This window comes from Apodemus sylvaticus, chromosome 14 (assembly GCF_947179515.1).
Source record: "Apodemus sylvaticus chromosome 14, mApoSyl1.1, whole genome shotgun sequence".
NCBI lineage: Eukaryota > Metazoa > Chordata > Mammalia > Rodentia > Muridae > Apodemus > Apodemus sylvaticus.
In genome coordinates, this window is record NC_067485.1 from 12075866 (window position 1) to 12092408 (window position 16543).

Below are 16543 nucleotides of genomic sequence, written 5' to 3' on the forward strand. Positions count from 1 at the left end.
CCAGAACAGCCAGGGCTATACAGAGAAACCTTGTCTCGAAAAAACCAAAAGGAAAAAAAAAGAACAAAAAAAAATGTAGATGGGAGGTGAACTGGGCGTGGGTAGAGACAGGTGCTTGGCAATTGGTGGGCACGCAGGAATCCATGGAGGAACTTCCAAGGTGCGCTTAGGTCTGCATTTTGCAAAATCGACTAAGTAGGAGGTTGGGGGACAGCAAGTGTAGGGAAGTAGCCGGAAGCAGAGGTGCTGAAGCCTAGTCCTGAGCCCCAACCTCCAACCCCCTCCGCCCACCCGGGGCGAGCAAGCTTCAGATACCGAGAACTGCAGGTCTGTGTTCACCCCGGCTTCCCGCCCCTTTCCTTCCCCATCTTAGGTCATCTCTATTCCTCTCTGCCCTTACCAGTGGCTTCCAGCTGCCTCTCGGGCTCCGGGCCCAGAACTGACCACTCACCAGGGCTCAGCATAGGTGGGAGTGGTGGAGAAACCACCGACGATGGGCTACATGGGTACAGTGGGTACCCAGAGCTCCCGTAGGCGAGTTTCGTGACGTGCAGAGGTTTTAAAGCCACCCCTTACCCTTGTCCCATTCCAAAGCACTGCAGTGAATGAAAGTACTGGCTTCTTGGTAGAGCTGATTGACCAACTCAGATCAGAAGCCCGCTGAAAACAAGCACTTCCTCTTCACAGATCAGCCCCTGGAAACTTGCTGAGGCTCTGTCCCCTGCCTGTCTCCCTGCCTGCCACCCTCCCTCCCTGCCTGCCACCCTCCCTGCCTGCCTAGGAAATGGGTCGGGAGGCTCGGTGGTGATGGAAAGGTTTTCCAGAGCTGTGGGGGGCTTCAGGGTCCTCCACTCCACAGGAAAGAATGCCTGAAGACTGTCTTTGCAGCCACGCCCCCATAGGGACTTCTCTGAGGCCCAGTCTCTTCTGTACTAAGAGCTTTGGGAAATAAAAGGTGCCAGGGAGTTCTCCCAAGAGTGGCCTTGGAGGTGCCCTGCCTTGGGGACCCTACTTGGGATTCCTTAGGAGATACGGTGCTTGGAAAAGAAGTCGTTTTCTGGATAGCCCATCCAGGAGGAAGAAAATGACTGGAATAAAGGTGACAAGCCGGGGTGGGGTGCGAACGGCTTGCCACAAGGTCGTTGGGCAGGGATGGGGGTAGGGTTAGGGAGAAGGGTCTGGGTGGGATTCAGACAGGCTGGCCTAGCTAGAGGGTATGGCGAATAGGTTCGGGTGTGCCGAGGTAAGCATGGACCTGTAGCTGGGACTAGGAAGGGTCCTTTCGGAGGAAATGCTGCAGACAACCCAGGCCTGGTCTGATGAGGAACTGAGTCCGGGCAGGGACACGGTAAGGACTGTAAGCGGTTTAATGTAGGAATGGACCCAGGAATGAGGTGAGTCTGGGCTGGAGTGAAAGGAATCAAGGATGTTGGGCTGGGTCAGTTACTCTGGGGAGATGGAGAAGCATGAATCTGGGCCTGGAATCTTGGTGGGCTTCTGGCTGGGGAAGAGGGTGTGTTGCCAGATTGGGGACGGGGACAAGACAGGTGCATGGGGTGCCCCGGGAGCAGAGTGGAAGCTCAGTGTCGGGAGCTGGCCGGCAGGGCGAGGGGCGTGTGTGGGACGCCCCGGGGCAAACTGGGAAGGGGGGGCGGGCCTCCCCCTGGGCCGGGCCGGGGCGGCGCTAGGACCGAGCGAGCCGAGGGAGTGAGCCGGGCGGAGCCAGCGCCCCCCGCCCCCCGCCGGCCGGTTCCCCTCCCCCGGCCGCTGGCTCGCTCGCTCGCTCGCTCTCAGCGCTGCAGAGGCTCTGAGGCGGCGGCGGCGACTCCCTTATCCCCTCCCTCCGGTGTCGGTCGGTCCGCCTGTGCGTGCGTCTGTCCGTTCGGCCTCGGTCCGGCCCGCAGCATGGCCGGCGTCAGCTTCAGCGGCCACCGCCTGGAGCTGCTGGCGGCGTACGAGGAGGTGATCCGGGAGGAGAGCGCAGCCGACTGGTGAGCCCCCCGCCCCCGCCCCCGCCCCCGGCCCCTTTGTCCCCAGGCCGCCGCGCGCCTTTGTTTCCCCGAGGCTCTGCTACCGGGGAGGGAGGGGGAGACCCCGAAATGGTGCAACGGCCCGGGAGAGCCGGGGAGGGGCTGCCTTTGTGCGAGCCGGGGGAGGGGCCGCTCGGGCCAGGCTGGGCGCGCGGGCCGGGGCGCCCTGAGGCTGCCCTAGGCGCACGGGGGTAGGGGGGAGCGCGGGAGCCGGACGCCAGCCACACGGATGTGGAGCCCAGACGTGGGGCCTGGGGTCCTACAGCCCTGCCGGAGCCCATCCCCCTTCCCACCCTGCCTCCCTCCACGGGCCCGGGGGACAGGTGTGCACGGGCCAGCCAAGGGCACCTTCGCCACCTTCGAGCGGGCGAGGACCGGGTGGGGACGGGGCGGGGACCCAGCTAGCGGAGCTAGAGCAGCCTGCCCGGCCACAGCACAAAGGAAAGCTAGGGCGGGGGAGGAGCGCCGAGGGCTGGGGGCCAGCGTGCCCCGCCCACCGGGGGCTTCTCGGGGTTGTCTCCCCCCACATCTAGGTTAGGGTGTGATACAAGGAGGTTCACTGCCACATGGCAACCACTAAGTGACTTCTTTATCCCTCACGGATCGCAGAGGAAGAGGCAGGGCTGAGCCCTTCTCTCCCCTTCTGAAGGAGCAGCTCGCTAGCACTAGGCGGCTAGGCAGGAAGAGACTCACTCAGGAGATGGACCGGAGCAGCTCGGCTAGGGGCCGGCGGGGAGGAAGTGTGGAGGGAGCCTCCTCAGAGGGATACCAGATGAGGTGATCTCTGGGACCGAAGCCCCTCCACTCAGCAGCAGGGGGCTGTCAGCCTCCGATTGGGGCGGAGTGAGTGGAGGCTTCTCTCCCCCTCCCCAGCTGTTACCCTCCCTGAGGTGGAGGAGGGTGTGAACCACCTGCTTTGGCCTGAAGTCTCAGGGTGCCAGGAAAACCAAGGGGCTCCGATGCCCCCTTCTGAGCACAGCCCCCCAAGTGTTCTTCTCAAAAATCCCCATTTTGTATTTGGATCTTTTCATCTCGTCAGGCTGGAAGTAAGCTCTCGTTGAGAAAACCGAGGCCGAGTTGGGGCTGCTCGGAGGGGACCCCCCAGTAGTTGGGCTGGCCTCACTCCTCCCCCCCCCCCCGAGGGCAGCCGGGTAGGGGGGCTGGAGGAGGGAACAGAATAGCCAGGCGTCCAGGCCATGGTACTGCAGCACTGGCGGGCAGCCAGGCCCACAGGGATGGACTCAGGAGACAAGTTCTTGTGTCTTGCAGGTCAGTTATAGGAGAGGCCAGCACAAGGCAAGCAGGGCAGTTTCCACAGTATTGTCCCAGCCCTGCCCCTGGGGGGCTGAGATCATGGGAGGCAATCTGGGCAAGTGGCCTGGTGGAGGAGCCTGTTTGGGGATGTGGCCCTGCCTGAGGAGAAATACTGGCCAGAACCCTGCCTTCTCTGTCAGTTCATCGGGTGTAGACAACACCTTGTATCTCTTAAACCCCTCGAAAGCCGAACACTGGCAACCCAGTGCTGGGCTACCAACTACTTCCGCCCCATAGCCTGCTCAGAGCAGGCCTGGACCTCCACCACCGTCAGCATCAACGCAGCCAAAGGGAGGCCGTTATTCACGCCAGCCCCATCTGGGTTGTGTGTGGGACATGTGAGATGCCCATATGTATCCTCGCATAGATTTTGCTAATTTCCAAGGGCCTTAACAGCATCTTGAAAAGGGTGGTGAGGATCACATCCTACAGAAGATGGCACGATTCTCCTTAGCTCTCATCACGCAACCAGGAACTGGCTGAAATCTCAAGGCTCAGAACAGACCCACATTTACCCCCCAGCAGGAGGGGTGTCTGCGTTCAAACACTGGGGCATGAGTATTTGGTGTCTTCCCTCCACCTTGACTTTGTGTGTGTGTGGTGGAGCTTGGGGATGCTGACCCCTCCCCCAGGAGGCAGGGTCTCTTAAGTGGACTCTGTCCTTGTGCTGTAAGCAGGTCACTGGGGAAGTCAGAATGTGTGGTGGGAAAGGCCAGCATGTAACCACCCTGGTTATGATGTGATTCATTGTGTGAGAAGTTCCTGCTCTTCTCAAGTGCGCTGAGAAGGGGGGGATGGGCAGAGTCCATCTGGGGTCTCCTGGGCCTTTCCAGTTCCAGCTCCCTGAGAGCATGCTGGTCTCACTCGAACCTTCCACTGCTTGTATCCCTGCTGAAGCCCAACTCTCGCCTTCCCCTAGTCCAGTGTCTCTGCCTTAGGTGGTGGATAAGCATTTGTGTCAACATTACAAATCCTTGTACTATTTTGTGCTGGACCCAGGACAGAGGCAGCGGTGTATGTTAGCACAGTCAGAGTCCCTGCCTTCACAAAACTGACAGGACAGTGACTCCAGGGCTTGATGCTGGTGAGGTGTGTGCATCTACAACCCTTTTCCATACTGTCCTCATTGGTTCCTAGCTTCTCCCTGCTAGCTCGAGAGTACCTGTGTTGTGTTAGAGAAGGACTGTCCAGCAGGGCCTGTGGCTAGTGCACCACTGAGTACTATAGTGCTCCGGGGTGTGAAGCTCAGGCTGAGGCTGGCTCCCGGAGCTGGCAGCAGCATCCCGAGAGGTCCTCGTGGACAGAAAAATGCAATGCAACTCTGGGTTAGAAAGTGTTCTTCAGAACTGAATCTGGGAGCCAGTGTGGCCCCAGGGTGGGTGTGAATACACAGTCGTTTTGGAGAGGTGGGCTAGGCAAAGCCTGAGAGGGTTTGAATGAGACCGGGTCTCTGCTGAGAAGGATTGAGGCCCTCGAGGGGCCATTTGGAGGTGGGTGGGCATGGAGGAACGATAAACGGGGCTTCGGAGAGCAGCCTACCCCAGGGAGATGTGATGGCCGGAGCAGTGTCTTGGAAGGAGCCAGGATTCCTGGTGCTGGCTCAGGGTTTCATCTTTGACTAGAGAGGGAGACACCCTATGTCTTTGAGGGCTCTTTGTTCCTGGCCGTGGGGTTAGGGCAGGCCTGACAGGTGGTGGGGCAGCTGTGCAGGAAAGCAGCTGTCGGGGCGGCTGGGGCAGCAGTTGCGCCAAGGGCTCCAGGACATGCAGCCCACCTGTGTCTCTTTGTGGAGAAAAGCAGGGAGGGACACAGGAAGAGGAGGGGCTGCAGGGGCTCATTTGGCCATCTTAACAGGGGCCAAGAACCCCTGGGGCACGGGGTTAGGCCCTCCCTCCCTCCTTTCTCTCCCTCGCCTCCTCCCTTTCCCACTCCTTTCTTCCCTTCCCTCCTCCTCCTCCTCCATTTTTTATTTCCTCCACTTCCCTCCTGTCTCTTGTCTGTTCTCTCCCCCCTTCTTTCCTTCGTCTTCTCTGCTCCCCTTTTCCTCCATCTCTGCTTTTTCCTTTCCTTGCTCACCCCAGCCTCCTCACTTAGATGGGAAATGGGAGGTGAGCAAGGTTCTGAGCCTGTCTGAATTGCAGGGACCAAGATTCCCTTCTCCGTGTGTCGCCAGCTTGGTGGCTGCATCAGGACGGGTTGAGGGGGCTCAGGGGAAGAATCTCTACATTACCTTCTATAAAATGGATGCTTTAGTGTGCCTGCTAAGAATAAATACAGAGCAGAAAAGGCTAGGAAGGAAGGAAGTCATTAGTTTAGCTTTCTGGTTGGCTTCAGTCTATACGGTAGTCCCAGGAGACTTCAGGGAGGACAGAGGCAGCCTCCGGGCTAGAAGACCAGGAGATCTTAGGGTCAGAGTCGGGGACTGATCACAGCGACCTCATCCCCATCTCAGAAAGGGAGAGATTGAGTCTGAGGATGTCCCCAGGGTCCTTTGTGTTCGAGGAGAATGCAGCTCTGGTGGGCTGGTTTCTGTGCCAATTGCTGGGTTGCTATGGTTACCAGGGGATGCCCAGCATCGAGCACCAGATTCTTCTCCCTCCCAAAAGGGGGAGGGGCAGCGGGTACCAAGGCATGCACCAGGTAGATTCCTGGTTCTGGCCAATGAGGGATGAGAATCATGGTCGCCAGGGAACGGTAACCAAGGAACCGTTGCCTTGGAGTCTCCATCGCACACCCGCTCCACTGAGTTGTGGGCTGCCAGGGCTAGGGCCGGACGCTGAGCTGACTAGGCAGCGATTTCTCCCCCACCATTCCCTGATTGCCATCTGACCCAGGTCTCCGGCTCAGCGGAAATGATGCCTGGCCTCGGTGCCATGACCAACCAACAACCAAAGCTTTCCCCCTCCTCATCCTGTTCTGCCCTGCCTGCCCCCTCTGGTATCACTCTCCCTCCCTAGTGGCTTCCCCACCCAAAATTGGCTGCCTAGGCCCTGATGGTTCTGAGCCACCCCTCCCTCTCCTCAGGGCTCTGTACACATATGAAGATGGCTCAGATGACCTCAAGCTTGCAGCGTCAGGAGGTAAGAATTCCAGCCGTCTCCGCTCCTCCCCACCGCCCACCACCCTGCTTGTTTTGTGCCCCTCCCACTTTCCTGCCTCGTCCAGACCCACGCACGTCTGATGGTTGTCCTTCCTCTTGGTCATCCCGCATTCCTCAGAGTGTAGAGGGAGGGAGTCCTGCTTCCTGTCTGACTTCTGGGAAGGGTACAGTGAGGACAGAGCAGCTTGCCCGTGTCACACAGCTAGGGAAGGGATCTGGTAGGGTGGTCCAGCTCACTGCTATTCCTAGAGCGGGAAGATTTCCTCAAGGACAGTTTCCTGTGTCTCGCCGGGCACGAACAGCTGGGAAGACAAGAGAGACGTGATCCCTGAGAAATGGAGATGTGTGAACTGACCAGGAGGATTCAGAGACAGAGCTAGAATCCTGTCTAACCCTTTGCCTAATTACACAGCAGTCTGAGCCTGTAGCTCTGAGGAATAGAAATCCTCTGGGTCGGGGGCGGGGGTGGGGGTGGGGGTGGGGGGTGGGATGTCTAGGCCCTTATAGGATAAAGGATGCAGGAGATGAAGAATCCCAACATCTTCCTGGTTTCCCCAGAAGGGGGCTTGCAGGAGCTTTCCGGCCACTTCGAGAACCAGAAAGTGATGTACGGTTTCTGCAGCGTCAAGGACTCCCAGGCTGCCCTGCCAAAATATGTGCTCATCAACTGGGTATGCAGCTGTGGGATGGGGCTTCGAGCTGAAGGCCCCGGGCGGCCGCATTCCACCCATAGCCACTGTGGGGAAATCCTGCACTAGTTCTTGGGAAGACAGCCTGGGCCCATGGGCTGTTGTGTCTGTCTGTCTTCGGGCTGTTGGGCCTGTGGGCTGTTGTCTTCTGCTCCTCCCACCCTGAGCCGCGCCCCCTTCACTGGGCACATTGCAGGTTGGTGAGGACGTGCCTGATGCCCGAAAATGTGCTTGTGCCAGCCATGTGGCCAAGGTGGCTGAGTTTTTCCAGGTATGTCGGGACTGGGTGTGAAGCGGGCATGGCTGGTCACTTAGGGTCTGAGGCGGGGCAGGGGGCTGGTGATGGGAATTTTGATGCCACCTAAACCCTGCTTTTTGTATGGAAGGGTGTTGACGTAATTGTGAATGCCAGCAGTGTGGAAGATATCGACGCTGGTGCCATCGGGCAACGGCTCTCCAATGGACTGGCACGGCTCTCTAGCCCAGTATTGCATCGCCTGCGCCTTCGGGAGGATGAAAATGCTGAGCCGGTGGTCAGTGTATTCCCGGGACAGGCTGGTCTTGTGTCACCTGGGTGACCTGGTCCCCACTCGGGCCTCCCCAGGCCCTCCTAGCCCTCGTTCTGCACATGTGAGTACTCGGCCTGTTCCTGGGGTCTGCTCTCGCGCTCACGCCCAGGCGCTTGACTCTGCAGGGCACCACCTACCAGAAGACAGATGCGGCTGTGGAGATGAAGCGGATTAACCGGGAGCAGTTTTGGGAGCAGGCCAAGGTGGGAATGCTGTCCCTCAGCCTTCAGGCCCAGGCGTCCCTACCTGAGTCTGCAGGGTAGCTCTGACCGCTCTCTCGACTAAAAGAGCAAGCCATTTTGGTCTCCTGCACACAGGGCTCGTCCCCCTAATTCCCAGAAGGCCACCTCCCCAGCCTGGGTGGGAGTGGAATTGGAAGGCCAAGGCTGGCCTGGGCTCAGGGCTTGTTCTTCCTGGGTGTGGGGTGCAGAAGGAGGAAGAGCTGCGGAAGGAGGAGGAGCGGAAGAAGGCTTTGGACGCCAGGCTCAGGTTTGAACAGGAACGGATGGAGCAAGAGCGGCAGGAGCAGGAGGAACGGGAGCGGCGCTACCGAGAGCGGGAGCAGCAGATCGAGGAGCACAGGTGAGGGAGAGCGGGAGCACGGGTGAGGTCAGGCCCCAGGCGGAGGCCGTCCCGCCCTCAGCCCACCCTGAAGGGGCTCCTGCGCTTCTCCTTTCCAGGAGGAAACAGCAGAGTCTCGAAGCCGAAGAGGCCAAGAGGAGGTTAAAGGAGCAGTCTATCTTTGTAAGTCATTTTCCAGGGCTCTTTGCCTGGCCATGAAAGTGAGGGCGGTCCGTGTGTTCTGTCCTCTGAGAGCACGCCTGGGCGTTGGTATCATGAGTGTGTCAGGTCCAGCACCTGTCTTGTGGGGATCTGGTGTTTGTGTGGAAAACAAATAACAAAAAAACAGCAACAACCAAAACTTCTTTTAGATGTTTTTCTCCAAATTGGAAAAGAAAATCCACCTCGACTCAGCCCCTCGCTGACCTGGCTCCTTCCCCCTTGGGACCTGGGGTGAATTAGTCACGGGCTCTGCACTTGTTTGGTGTTTGTTTGTTTGTTTTGGGGGGGCTTGAGAATTAGGCTCCTGCATGAATGTAGGCCAGTGTTGTTAGGCACTACACACACCACAGCCATTCACAGCAAGGTCTTCTGAAAAGGCCAAGTTTTATAGGAATTTCCAAGGTGTGTGTGCACACACAGAAGTAGACTAGTGTAGTGACTTCTGAGTTCCCCTTCATCTCTGTCAGTTACCAGCATCTTAAGCCAGGGCTGCTGAGGTTTTGCTCTTCTTAAAGAGTTAATCCACTGCTTCAGAGTATCTCCTGGGAAAGTAACGATGTAGCAACATTGTAGCCAGCTGTGCCCCTTTGATTTCAGGTCCTCCAAGAAAGGTCCCACCTGAAATTGAAATTTAGCACTCTAAAATGATTTAACCCCCAAGACTGGGGTTCTCTGTAGCCCTGGAAGTTGCTTTGTAGACCAGGCTGTCCTCAGACTCACAAAGATCAGCCTGACAGTGCACCTCAAGTGTTGGGATTGAAGGTGTGCGCCACCAGTGTCCAGCCAAAATGGTTTAACTTAGGAATTCTTAGGCACTATGCTGCTTTTTCTCCTGCTAATGAGTTTATTTAGATTTACTTATTTCATGTATATGAATGTTTTGCCTGCCGGTATGCCTGTGTACCGTGTGTACGCAGTGCCTATAGAGTTAAGAAGATATTGGATCTCCCAGAACTGTAGTTAGATGGTTGTGAGCCAGCATGTGGGTGCTGGGAACCAAACCTGGGTCCTCTACAAGAGCATGCTCTTAACCACCGAGCCATCTCTCCAGCCCCGGCTCTCCTGTGTGAGAATGCTTAGGTACAACAGTGCTCTAGACCCTGGGTCCTCCTCTCTCCCCTGCCCACAGGTCTAACTTGTTTCTGGAGCGTTGGCATTGCTGACAGTTAAAGCCTCTGTGATAAGCGTGCTCTTCTCCTTTCATTGTGTGCATGCACACACGTGCATTTGTGGTATGGATAGCGCATTTACCCATCATGCACTTGTAAAGGCCAGAGGTTAGCTTTTGGTGTTTTCTGCTACCCACGTTATTTTTTGAGACAGGCTCTCTCTGAACCTGCTTACTGTTTGGCTCGACTGTTTAGCTAGTGAGCCCTGGGGGTTCTGCCTCTGCTCCTCAAGAGCTGGTGACTGCTGGTGATGTAGATTTATGTTCTCTGCTGGGCTTGGGATGTGTCTTCTGCGGAGTCACACTTAAGAAGTCATGCTTTACCCACCGAGACATCTCTCCAGCCTATGTCTGCTCGTCTCTTTGATGGCAGAAAAATAAGTTCTAGGTTCTGGCTCAAAGGCAAAACTCTGAGCCAGGTGTGCTGGCACAAGCCTATAATCCCAACACCAGGGTAGCAGAAGCAGGCATAGCACTGTGACTTCAAGGCCAGCCTGGTTTACATTGTGAGTTCTAGAACTAGCCGGTCCTGGTCCATAGTCCTCTAACCCTGTGTGGTGCACGGCTTTGGAACCCAGAATTCTGGAATAAATAAATCCCCATGCTATTGCATTGGGGGAAAAAAAAAAAAAGAACTAGCCGGTCCTATAAAGTAAGACCCTGTCTCAAAATAGAAGAAAAAAGTTCTGGTCTTCACCTGGCTTTCCCCCTTCTCTAGCAGTCCCCTCTTCCCAGTGTGCCCCATGAGCAATGGGAGAGGCTTTTGACACAGTGAGTTCTGATGAGCAGACACATACCAACCTCATGCTGCCTGCTCCCAGAGACTCAGGGCTTCAGCCTGTGTTGCTCACAGAGGGTGAGGGAAGTGACCCCAGAAACAGGAAACAGAATGCTGTGCAATCTGTGGTATCTGCTGGGAACTCCCTGAGAGGACCCAGAAAGGGAAATGACCTAAATGAACCAGGGACCTCTTGCTCAGGAGTTAGTGGCTAAGCAGAGGCCTTAGACTGGAGAGGCTGGGCAAGGCGTGACAATAGGGAGACGTAAGCTGGCCTCCATGCCAAAGCGTGGGATTGGGAAATGGGGTGACGACTGTAGGCTGTGACTGGAGAGTGCAGAGGACATTATGTCCACATCTAGGAGAGTTATGTGGGCGAGATGGAGCCAGGATAGAAGGTGGGGTTGGAGACGTGAAGAAGATTAGATTAGACTGAGGAAGGGGAATATAACCAAGCCAGAGGCCTGCCCACCCATAGTCCAAAACATAAGCCAAGAAATGGCTGAACGGGAATTAGGGAGTAGGGGACTGCAGTGAACTAACTGGGCAGCAGGTCTCCCGGGTGAGGGCAGTTCTGGATGACTCCTGCTGCAGTGGTGTTGGGAATCTAGGGACCTCAGCTCGGAGGCAGAGCGCTGTGCAGCTAGCCTCCACCCCAATTCCCAGGGTGGGACAGAGACACACTGAACCAGAGAGGCGGAGAATATAAACCAGATACTCAGAGGGCTGTGAGAGATTCCATCTCAAAAAACAAAAGCCAGGGGAGGCGGTAAAGCCGTAAGTTCAAGGCCAGCCTAGCAGCTTAATGAGACCCTGTCTCAAAAACTCAAAGGGCGTAGTCACTGCTAAAGCATTTGCTTGGCTTCTGTGAGGACCTGGGCGCAGTCCCTCAGATGACAGTGAACCAGAGGCTATTTTCAGTTCAACATGAAACTGAACTTAGTGGTTGCAGCTTAATTTATGTGGGTTTAAAACCTTGCTGTTGGGGTGGGAAGAGATGGCTCAGCAGGGAAGAGCACCAGCTTCTCTCCTAGAGGATCTAGGTTCAATCCCTAGTACCCACATGTTGGAAGCCATCTATGTCTCCAATTCTAGGGATATAGCGCCCTCTATTGGCCTCTATGGGAACTGCATGCACATGGTGAACAGATACAGACAGGCAAAACATCCACACACATAAAAAACGGTGTTATGTTTTGTTTTGTTTTGTTTTAATGTTTAAAATATGGCATCAGAACAATACCCAATCCATGGGCCATATTTAGCCCGTGCTTGGTGTGGTTCAAGCTGAAGGACTAGCAGCAGTATTGTAGATGGCCCCAGATACCTGGTTAGATGGGACGTAGATGAGTCACGTACTCAAGGCCTGGATGGTGGGTCTGGGGATGAGGTGACTGCCGACATTGAAAGAGAAGAGGAGGCTGTGGAACCGGGTACTGAGGGGAGCAAATTGTCACCTTTGAGATCCTGCTGGGTTGGAAAGAGACGCTCAGGATGTTGTCCCTTCGGTTTCCAGGGTGACCAGCGGGATGAAGAGGAAGAGTCCCAGATGAAGAAGTCAGAATCAGAGGTGGAGGTGAGCGGCAAGTGAGCCGGACGAACGGGCGCGGGCGAGCCCAGCTCAGCTATAGCCTGCCCCGCTCTCTAACTCTCCCCCGTGCCCGCAGGAGGCGGCTGCCATCATTGCCCAGCGGCCTGATAACCCACGGGAGTTCTTCAGGCAGCAGGAACGAGTGGCATCGGCCTCTGGCAGCAGCTGTGATGCACCCGCGCCCTTCAACCACCGACCAGGTAGTCCTTGGCCCCGTCCCTGTCCGCTCCCTGCCCCTCCTCAGACTATGGCCCTCAATCCCTTTGGGACTTCTTCTTGGAAAAGAAGGCTTGCCCAAGGACTCCTTGGAGAAGGCAAGACCCCTTCAGTGTGCTTCCACCCCCCAGCTTTCCAGGTGGTAGCATCCCCAGAGGGGCTGGGGGTGGGGGAGCGCTGTCAATGTCGGGCATTGGCTGAGTAATGGCTTGGCACTCAAGGCCCATTGGGCAGATTCGGTGAAGGTTGCGCTACTGGTGTTGGGAGCTTCTCGCAGGGTTGCACTAGGTCTGGCCTGAAGGCTTTGGGTGCATGTAGGGTGGGATCTTGCTCCGACCTTCCATGTGAGCACTGTGGGGCAGCTGTGCCCTGGTGGCTGGTTTGGCTTCTCCCTGTGTAGCTTCCGTCTTCCCCTCAAAGCGCCCGCCCTTTGTTTCTTGTCTGCTGGTCTGAGTTTCTGCATCTTCTGTGTGCTTGGTCGCGTTGCTGGGGTGCCAGGAGCATGACAGACTGGGCTCATCCTTGCCGCTACGCAGAGGCTGGCTGTTGTGTGTCCATGTGTGTGTCTGGTGCTGGCTGGTGGGAGGCATCAGATGGCTTGAGACTGTGACCCAGCTTGGCTGAATGGGCACCCTGGCTGAGGGTGGCTTGGACATCTAGGGCTGGCCCGGGGGTGGGTGAGGCCTTGGGGCAGGGGTGGGGGAGACTGACCCTCTCTTGTCCTCTGTCTCTTTCTCTGTCTGTCTCTCTTGGCAGGTCGTCCGTACTGCCCTTTCATAAAGGCATCGGACAGTGGGCCTTCCTCCTCCTCCTCTTCCTCCTCTTCCCCTCCACGGACTCCCTTTCCCTATATCACCTGCCACCGCACCCCAAACCTCTCTTCCTCCCTCCCATGTAGGTAGCAGCCCCAGGCCTCGGCAGGGTGGGGTAAGGAGGGCCCCGCCTCCCAGCAGCCCCCTCGCCCTTTCTCCCCCAGCCTGACTGCCGACTGCTGGTGTCTGTCCCCAGAGCAGGTACTACCTGCTTCTTGTCCCTGGCCCTGTAGGGCACGGCCCCCAGCGGCCTGGTTTACAGAGTCTGGAGCAGTAATCTGGCCCCTGGGAGGCCTGGGGAGCTCACAGCCCCCACCCACACTCAGGACACAAGGTGGATAGTCCTGATCCCACCTAGCTCCCGTGTCCTCACTCACTGGCCTGGGCATTCACTCCACAGGCAGCCACCTGGACAGCCACCGGAGGATGGCGCCCACTGCCATTCCCACCCGGAGCCCGTCTGATTCCAGCACAGCCTCCACCCCCATCACTGAGCAGATCGAGAGGGCCCTGGATGAGGTCACATCCTCGCAGCCTCCACCCCCACCTCCACCACCCCCACCAGCTCAAGGTAAGAGAAGGGCTCCACTGGTACCCATCCTTCCGTCAGTCTCCAGGTGGGGAACCCTAGGTTACCACAGTAACACAGTTCAGAGGACCTGGACCACTCAGTAGCAGCGCTACACTGCTAAGGAAGTGGCTGTAGCACAGGAGAGCCCAGGTGTGGCTCTCAGTCATGCCTTCTCTAAACATCATTGGCTCGTCACTGAGGAATGTGGCCTTCCTCCCAGTGGTTTAAAAAGAGGAGGTGAGGGCTGGAGACATGGCTCAGAGGTTAAGAGCACTGGTCCTGAGTTCAGTTCCCAGCAACCACATGGTGGCTCACAACCATCTGTAATGAGATCTGGTGCCCTCTTCTGGCCTGCAGGCATACCTGCAGGCAGGATGCTGTATATATAATAAAAATAAATCTTTGAAAAAAATAAACAGAGTGGGTGAAAGGATAGGGAGGTACAGCTATGCTGAAAGATGCCTCTGTGGTAGACGGCATCCCAGACTTCCCCAGGAGTCCCAGGCTTGTCACTCTTCAGCGGGTGGGCAGTGCATGGCATTTGACTGCATTGTGTCCTTCATGCGCACTGCAGCAGAGGCTCAGGAGTCTACCCCCAGACGGGATGTCGAAGAGATCAGCAAGGAGGCCAAAGCAGCCGCAGCTCCTCAGGTCCGGGCTGGCTGTGCAGAGGAGCCCCCTCAGGCACAGGAACCTCCTCTGTTGCAAAGCAGCCCTGTGGAGGACTTGATGTGCACAGGATCTCCAGAGCAGGCTGTCCTGGCTGCCCCTGCAGAGCCTGCTGCCTCTGTCACCTCAGTAGCGGATGCTCATGCATCTGACACCATTGAGACCACCACTGCCACTACTGCCACCGCTATTGCCAACAACGTCACCCCTGCCACGGCCAGCCTCATCGATCTATGGCCTGGCAACGGGGAAGAGGCCTCGACACCTCAGGCTGAACCCAGGGTGCCCACACCACCCTCAGGTGCTGAGGCCTCCCTCGCGGAGGTGCCTCTGCTGAATGAGGCATCTCAGGAGCCGCTGCCACCCGTGGGCGAAGGCTGTGCCAACCTTCTTAATTTTGATGAGCTGCCAGAACCCCCCGCCACCTTCTGTGACCCAGAGGAGGAAGCGGAAGGAGAGCCTCTGGCTGCCGCCCAGGTCCTCGCTATGCCTTCAGCTCTAGAGGAGGCAGATCAGGTGCTGGAGCAGGAGCAAGAGCAGGAGCCAGAACCTCACCTGCTGACCAATGGAGAAACCACTCAAAAGGAGGGGACCCAGGTGGGACAGGGGGAGCCTGGTGGGAGGGAGGGACAGTAGTCAGTGCAGAGGGGAGGGCTGAGTGCTTGCAGGTCCTTGTTGAGAAGCAGCTCTAGCCCATCCCCCTTTCCATCTCTGCATTTGTTCCCTGGCAGGCATCTGTGTTTCCCCAGCAACCAAGATTCCAAAAGTGGTTGCTGGGGAAACAGGCTCAGGCCTGATAGATCAGCTATAGTCCTGTCTGTCAGTTGGGTCCTGGTGACCTATGCTTTTATTTAAAAAAAAAAAAAAAAAAAAAAAAAAGATAAATAAACCAAAAACAACAAACCCCAGCAGGCCAGCGAAGGATACTTCAGTCAGTCACAGGAGGAAGAATTCGCCCAATCAGAAGAGTCATGTGCAAAGGCTCCACCCCCTGTATTCTACAACAAGCCTCCAGGTAGTATCCCAGGATGAACAATGGGAATTCTGGTGTCTGGATGGGATTGGAGGGCTAGGGATGTCACTAAACGCGGTTGGCACAGCTCTTAGAGGCTGGAGTGGCACCATCGATGGATCTACCCAGCCTTCTCTCTTCTCCCAATCTATCCTAGAAATCGACATCACCTGCTGGGATGCAGACCCAGTTCCTGAAGAGGAAGAGGGCTTCGAGGGTGGTGATTAGTAGTGGCGACTGCCCCCTGGCTGCCCTCGCCAAGGCTGCCCACCTGCAGTGGCCTCTGGCCAGCCGGCTTGCAGTGCCAGCATTAGCAGCAGCCCCGCCTGCCCCCACTCTGGATTCCGGCACTGGCCGGGGACCTGTCTGCTTTCCCTACCCACAGGGCCTGACTTTTACAGCTTTTCTCTTTTTTTTAAAAGTTGATAGACTTGTACAATTGACTGGTTTTCCTCCCGTTGGTAGTTGAAACAATGTTGCAGATTCCACCCCCTCTCTGCCGAGACCAGATTGTAGCTTAGTCCTTCCTGCTCAGCTGACCAGGGTGGAGACCTCACCCTGCTTGGGATCTGGTGGGGGTCGGGGGTTCCGGTGGGAAAATATTCCCCCCATCACTTTTCCTAGTTTTATGTTTCTTGGAAAAAAAATATCACTTTGTATTCTCTATCCAGGGCTTCAGATATTTTGCACGAAATTTAAAACATGGCAATAAATGGCTCGTGGGCTCTGGCTCCCTGGGACCCCTCCCCTTCTCTTTACCCTCGCTGCTTGGTCGAAAGGAATTATCAGACCCACCTGAGGCCCCTTGGCTTCCCGCCCTCTCCTGCCGGGCAGGTCCCAGGCTGGATTCAAGTCAGGGCTTATTGATGGGACCCAGTGGTTTGGGTGGCCCTCCCCAATTCCTCCCTCTCTGCTTGGGTTCTTTTTCACATTAACTTTTTTTTTTTTTTAAAGCACAAAACTTATGTAATGGGTCGTGCTCATGTCTGTTAATAAAGAAATCCAGATCCCTTCGGGCCTGCTGCTCCGGCTCCAGGGGTTGATCTGGCGTGGGTGCTGGCCCTCACGACCCGCTTCCCAACTCCTATCACCTCCGAGGCTACAGGGGCGCACAAAACCAGGTTAGGAGACAGAACATCCCGCCCTTGAGAAGCAACCTTTGGTTTTTGAAGGCCAACTCATTTCTGTACGCACGCCCTTCCGCCCGCCCTCCGCTCCCAAGGCCAGGGCTCCCGCACTTT

At 56.6% G+C, this 16543-nt stretch overlaps 1 protein-coding gene across 3 annotated transcripts; it reads left to right on the plus strand.

Annotated features, from left to right (window-relative positions):
• The first annotated feature begins 1741 nt into the window (after window positions 1–1741).
• Dbn1 (drebrin 1) lies at window positions 1742–16318 on the plus strand. Of its 3 annotated transcripts, XM_052157122.1 has the most exons (15): window positions 1742–1991; window positions 6369–6424; window positions 7003–7115; window positions 7330–7404; window positions 7520–7666; window positions 7828–7905; window positions 8133–8284; window positions 8383–8446; window positions 11948–12007; window positions 12099–12222; window positions 12995–13132; window positions 13451–13621; window positions 14196–14887; window positions 15203–15305; window positions 15460–16318. In XM_052157122.1, exons 1-15 carry the CDS (start codon window positions 1906–1908, stop codon window positions 15528–15530), a joined length of 2130 nt encoding a protein of 709 aa, XP_052013082.1. In that variant the 5' UTR covers window positions 1742–1905; the 3' UTR covers window positions 15531–16318. The 3 variants fall into 3 exon arrangements, with proteins under 3 accessions (XP_052013082.1, XP_052013080.1, XP_052013081.1); XM_052157120.1 differs by lacking the exon at window positions 12995–13132 and having other exon boundaries at window positions 1743–1991; window positions 15200–15305; XM_052157121.1 differs by lacking the exon at window positions 12995–13132 and having other exon boundaries at window positions 1744–1991.
• Window positions 16319–16543: the final 225 nt, after the last annotated feature.

What these genes read in the sequence shown, in the direction of transcription:
- Dbn1 (XM_052157122.1), top strand. Translation starts at nt 1,906, where the DNA reads ATGGCCGGCGTCAGCTTCAGCGGCCACCGCCTGGAGCTGCTGGCGGCG. An exon ending in TAAAGGAGCAGTCTATCTTT is followed by an intron (nt 8,447 to 11,947) that starts GTAAGTCATTTT and finishes TTCGGTTTCCAG; the next exon opens with GGTGACCAGCGGGATGAAGA. An exon ending in CCTCTCTTCCTCCCTCCCAT is followed by an intron (nt 13,133 to 13,450) that starts GTAGGTAGCAGC and finishes TTCACTCCACAG; the next exon opens with GCAGCCACCTGGACAGCCAC.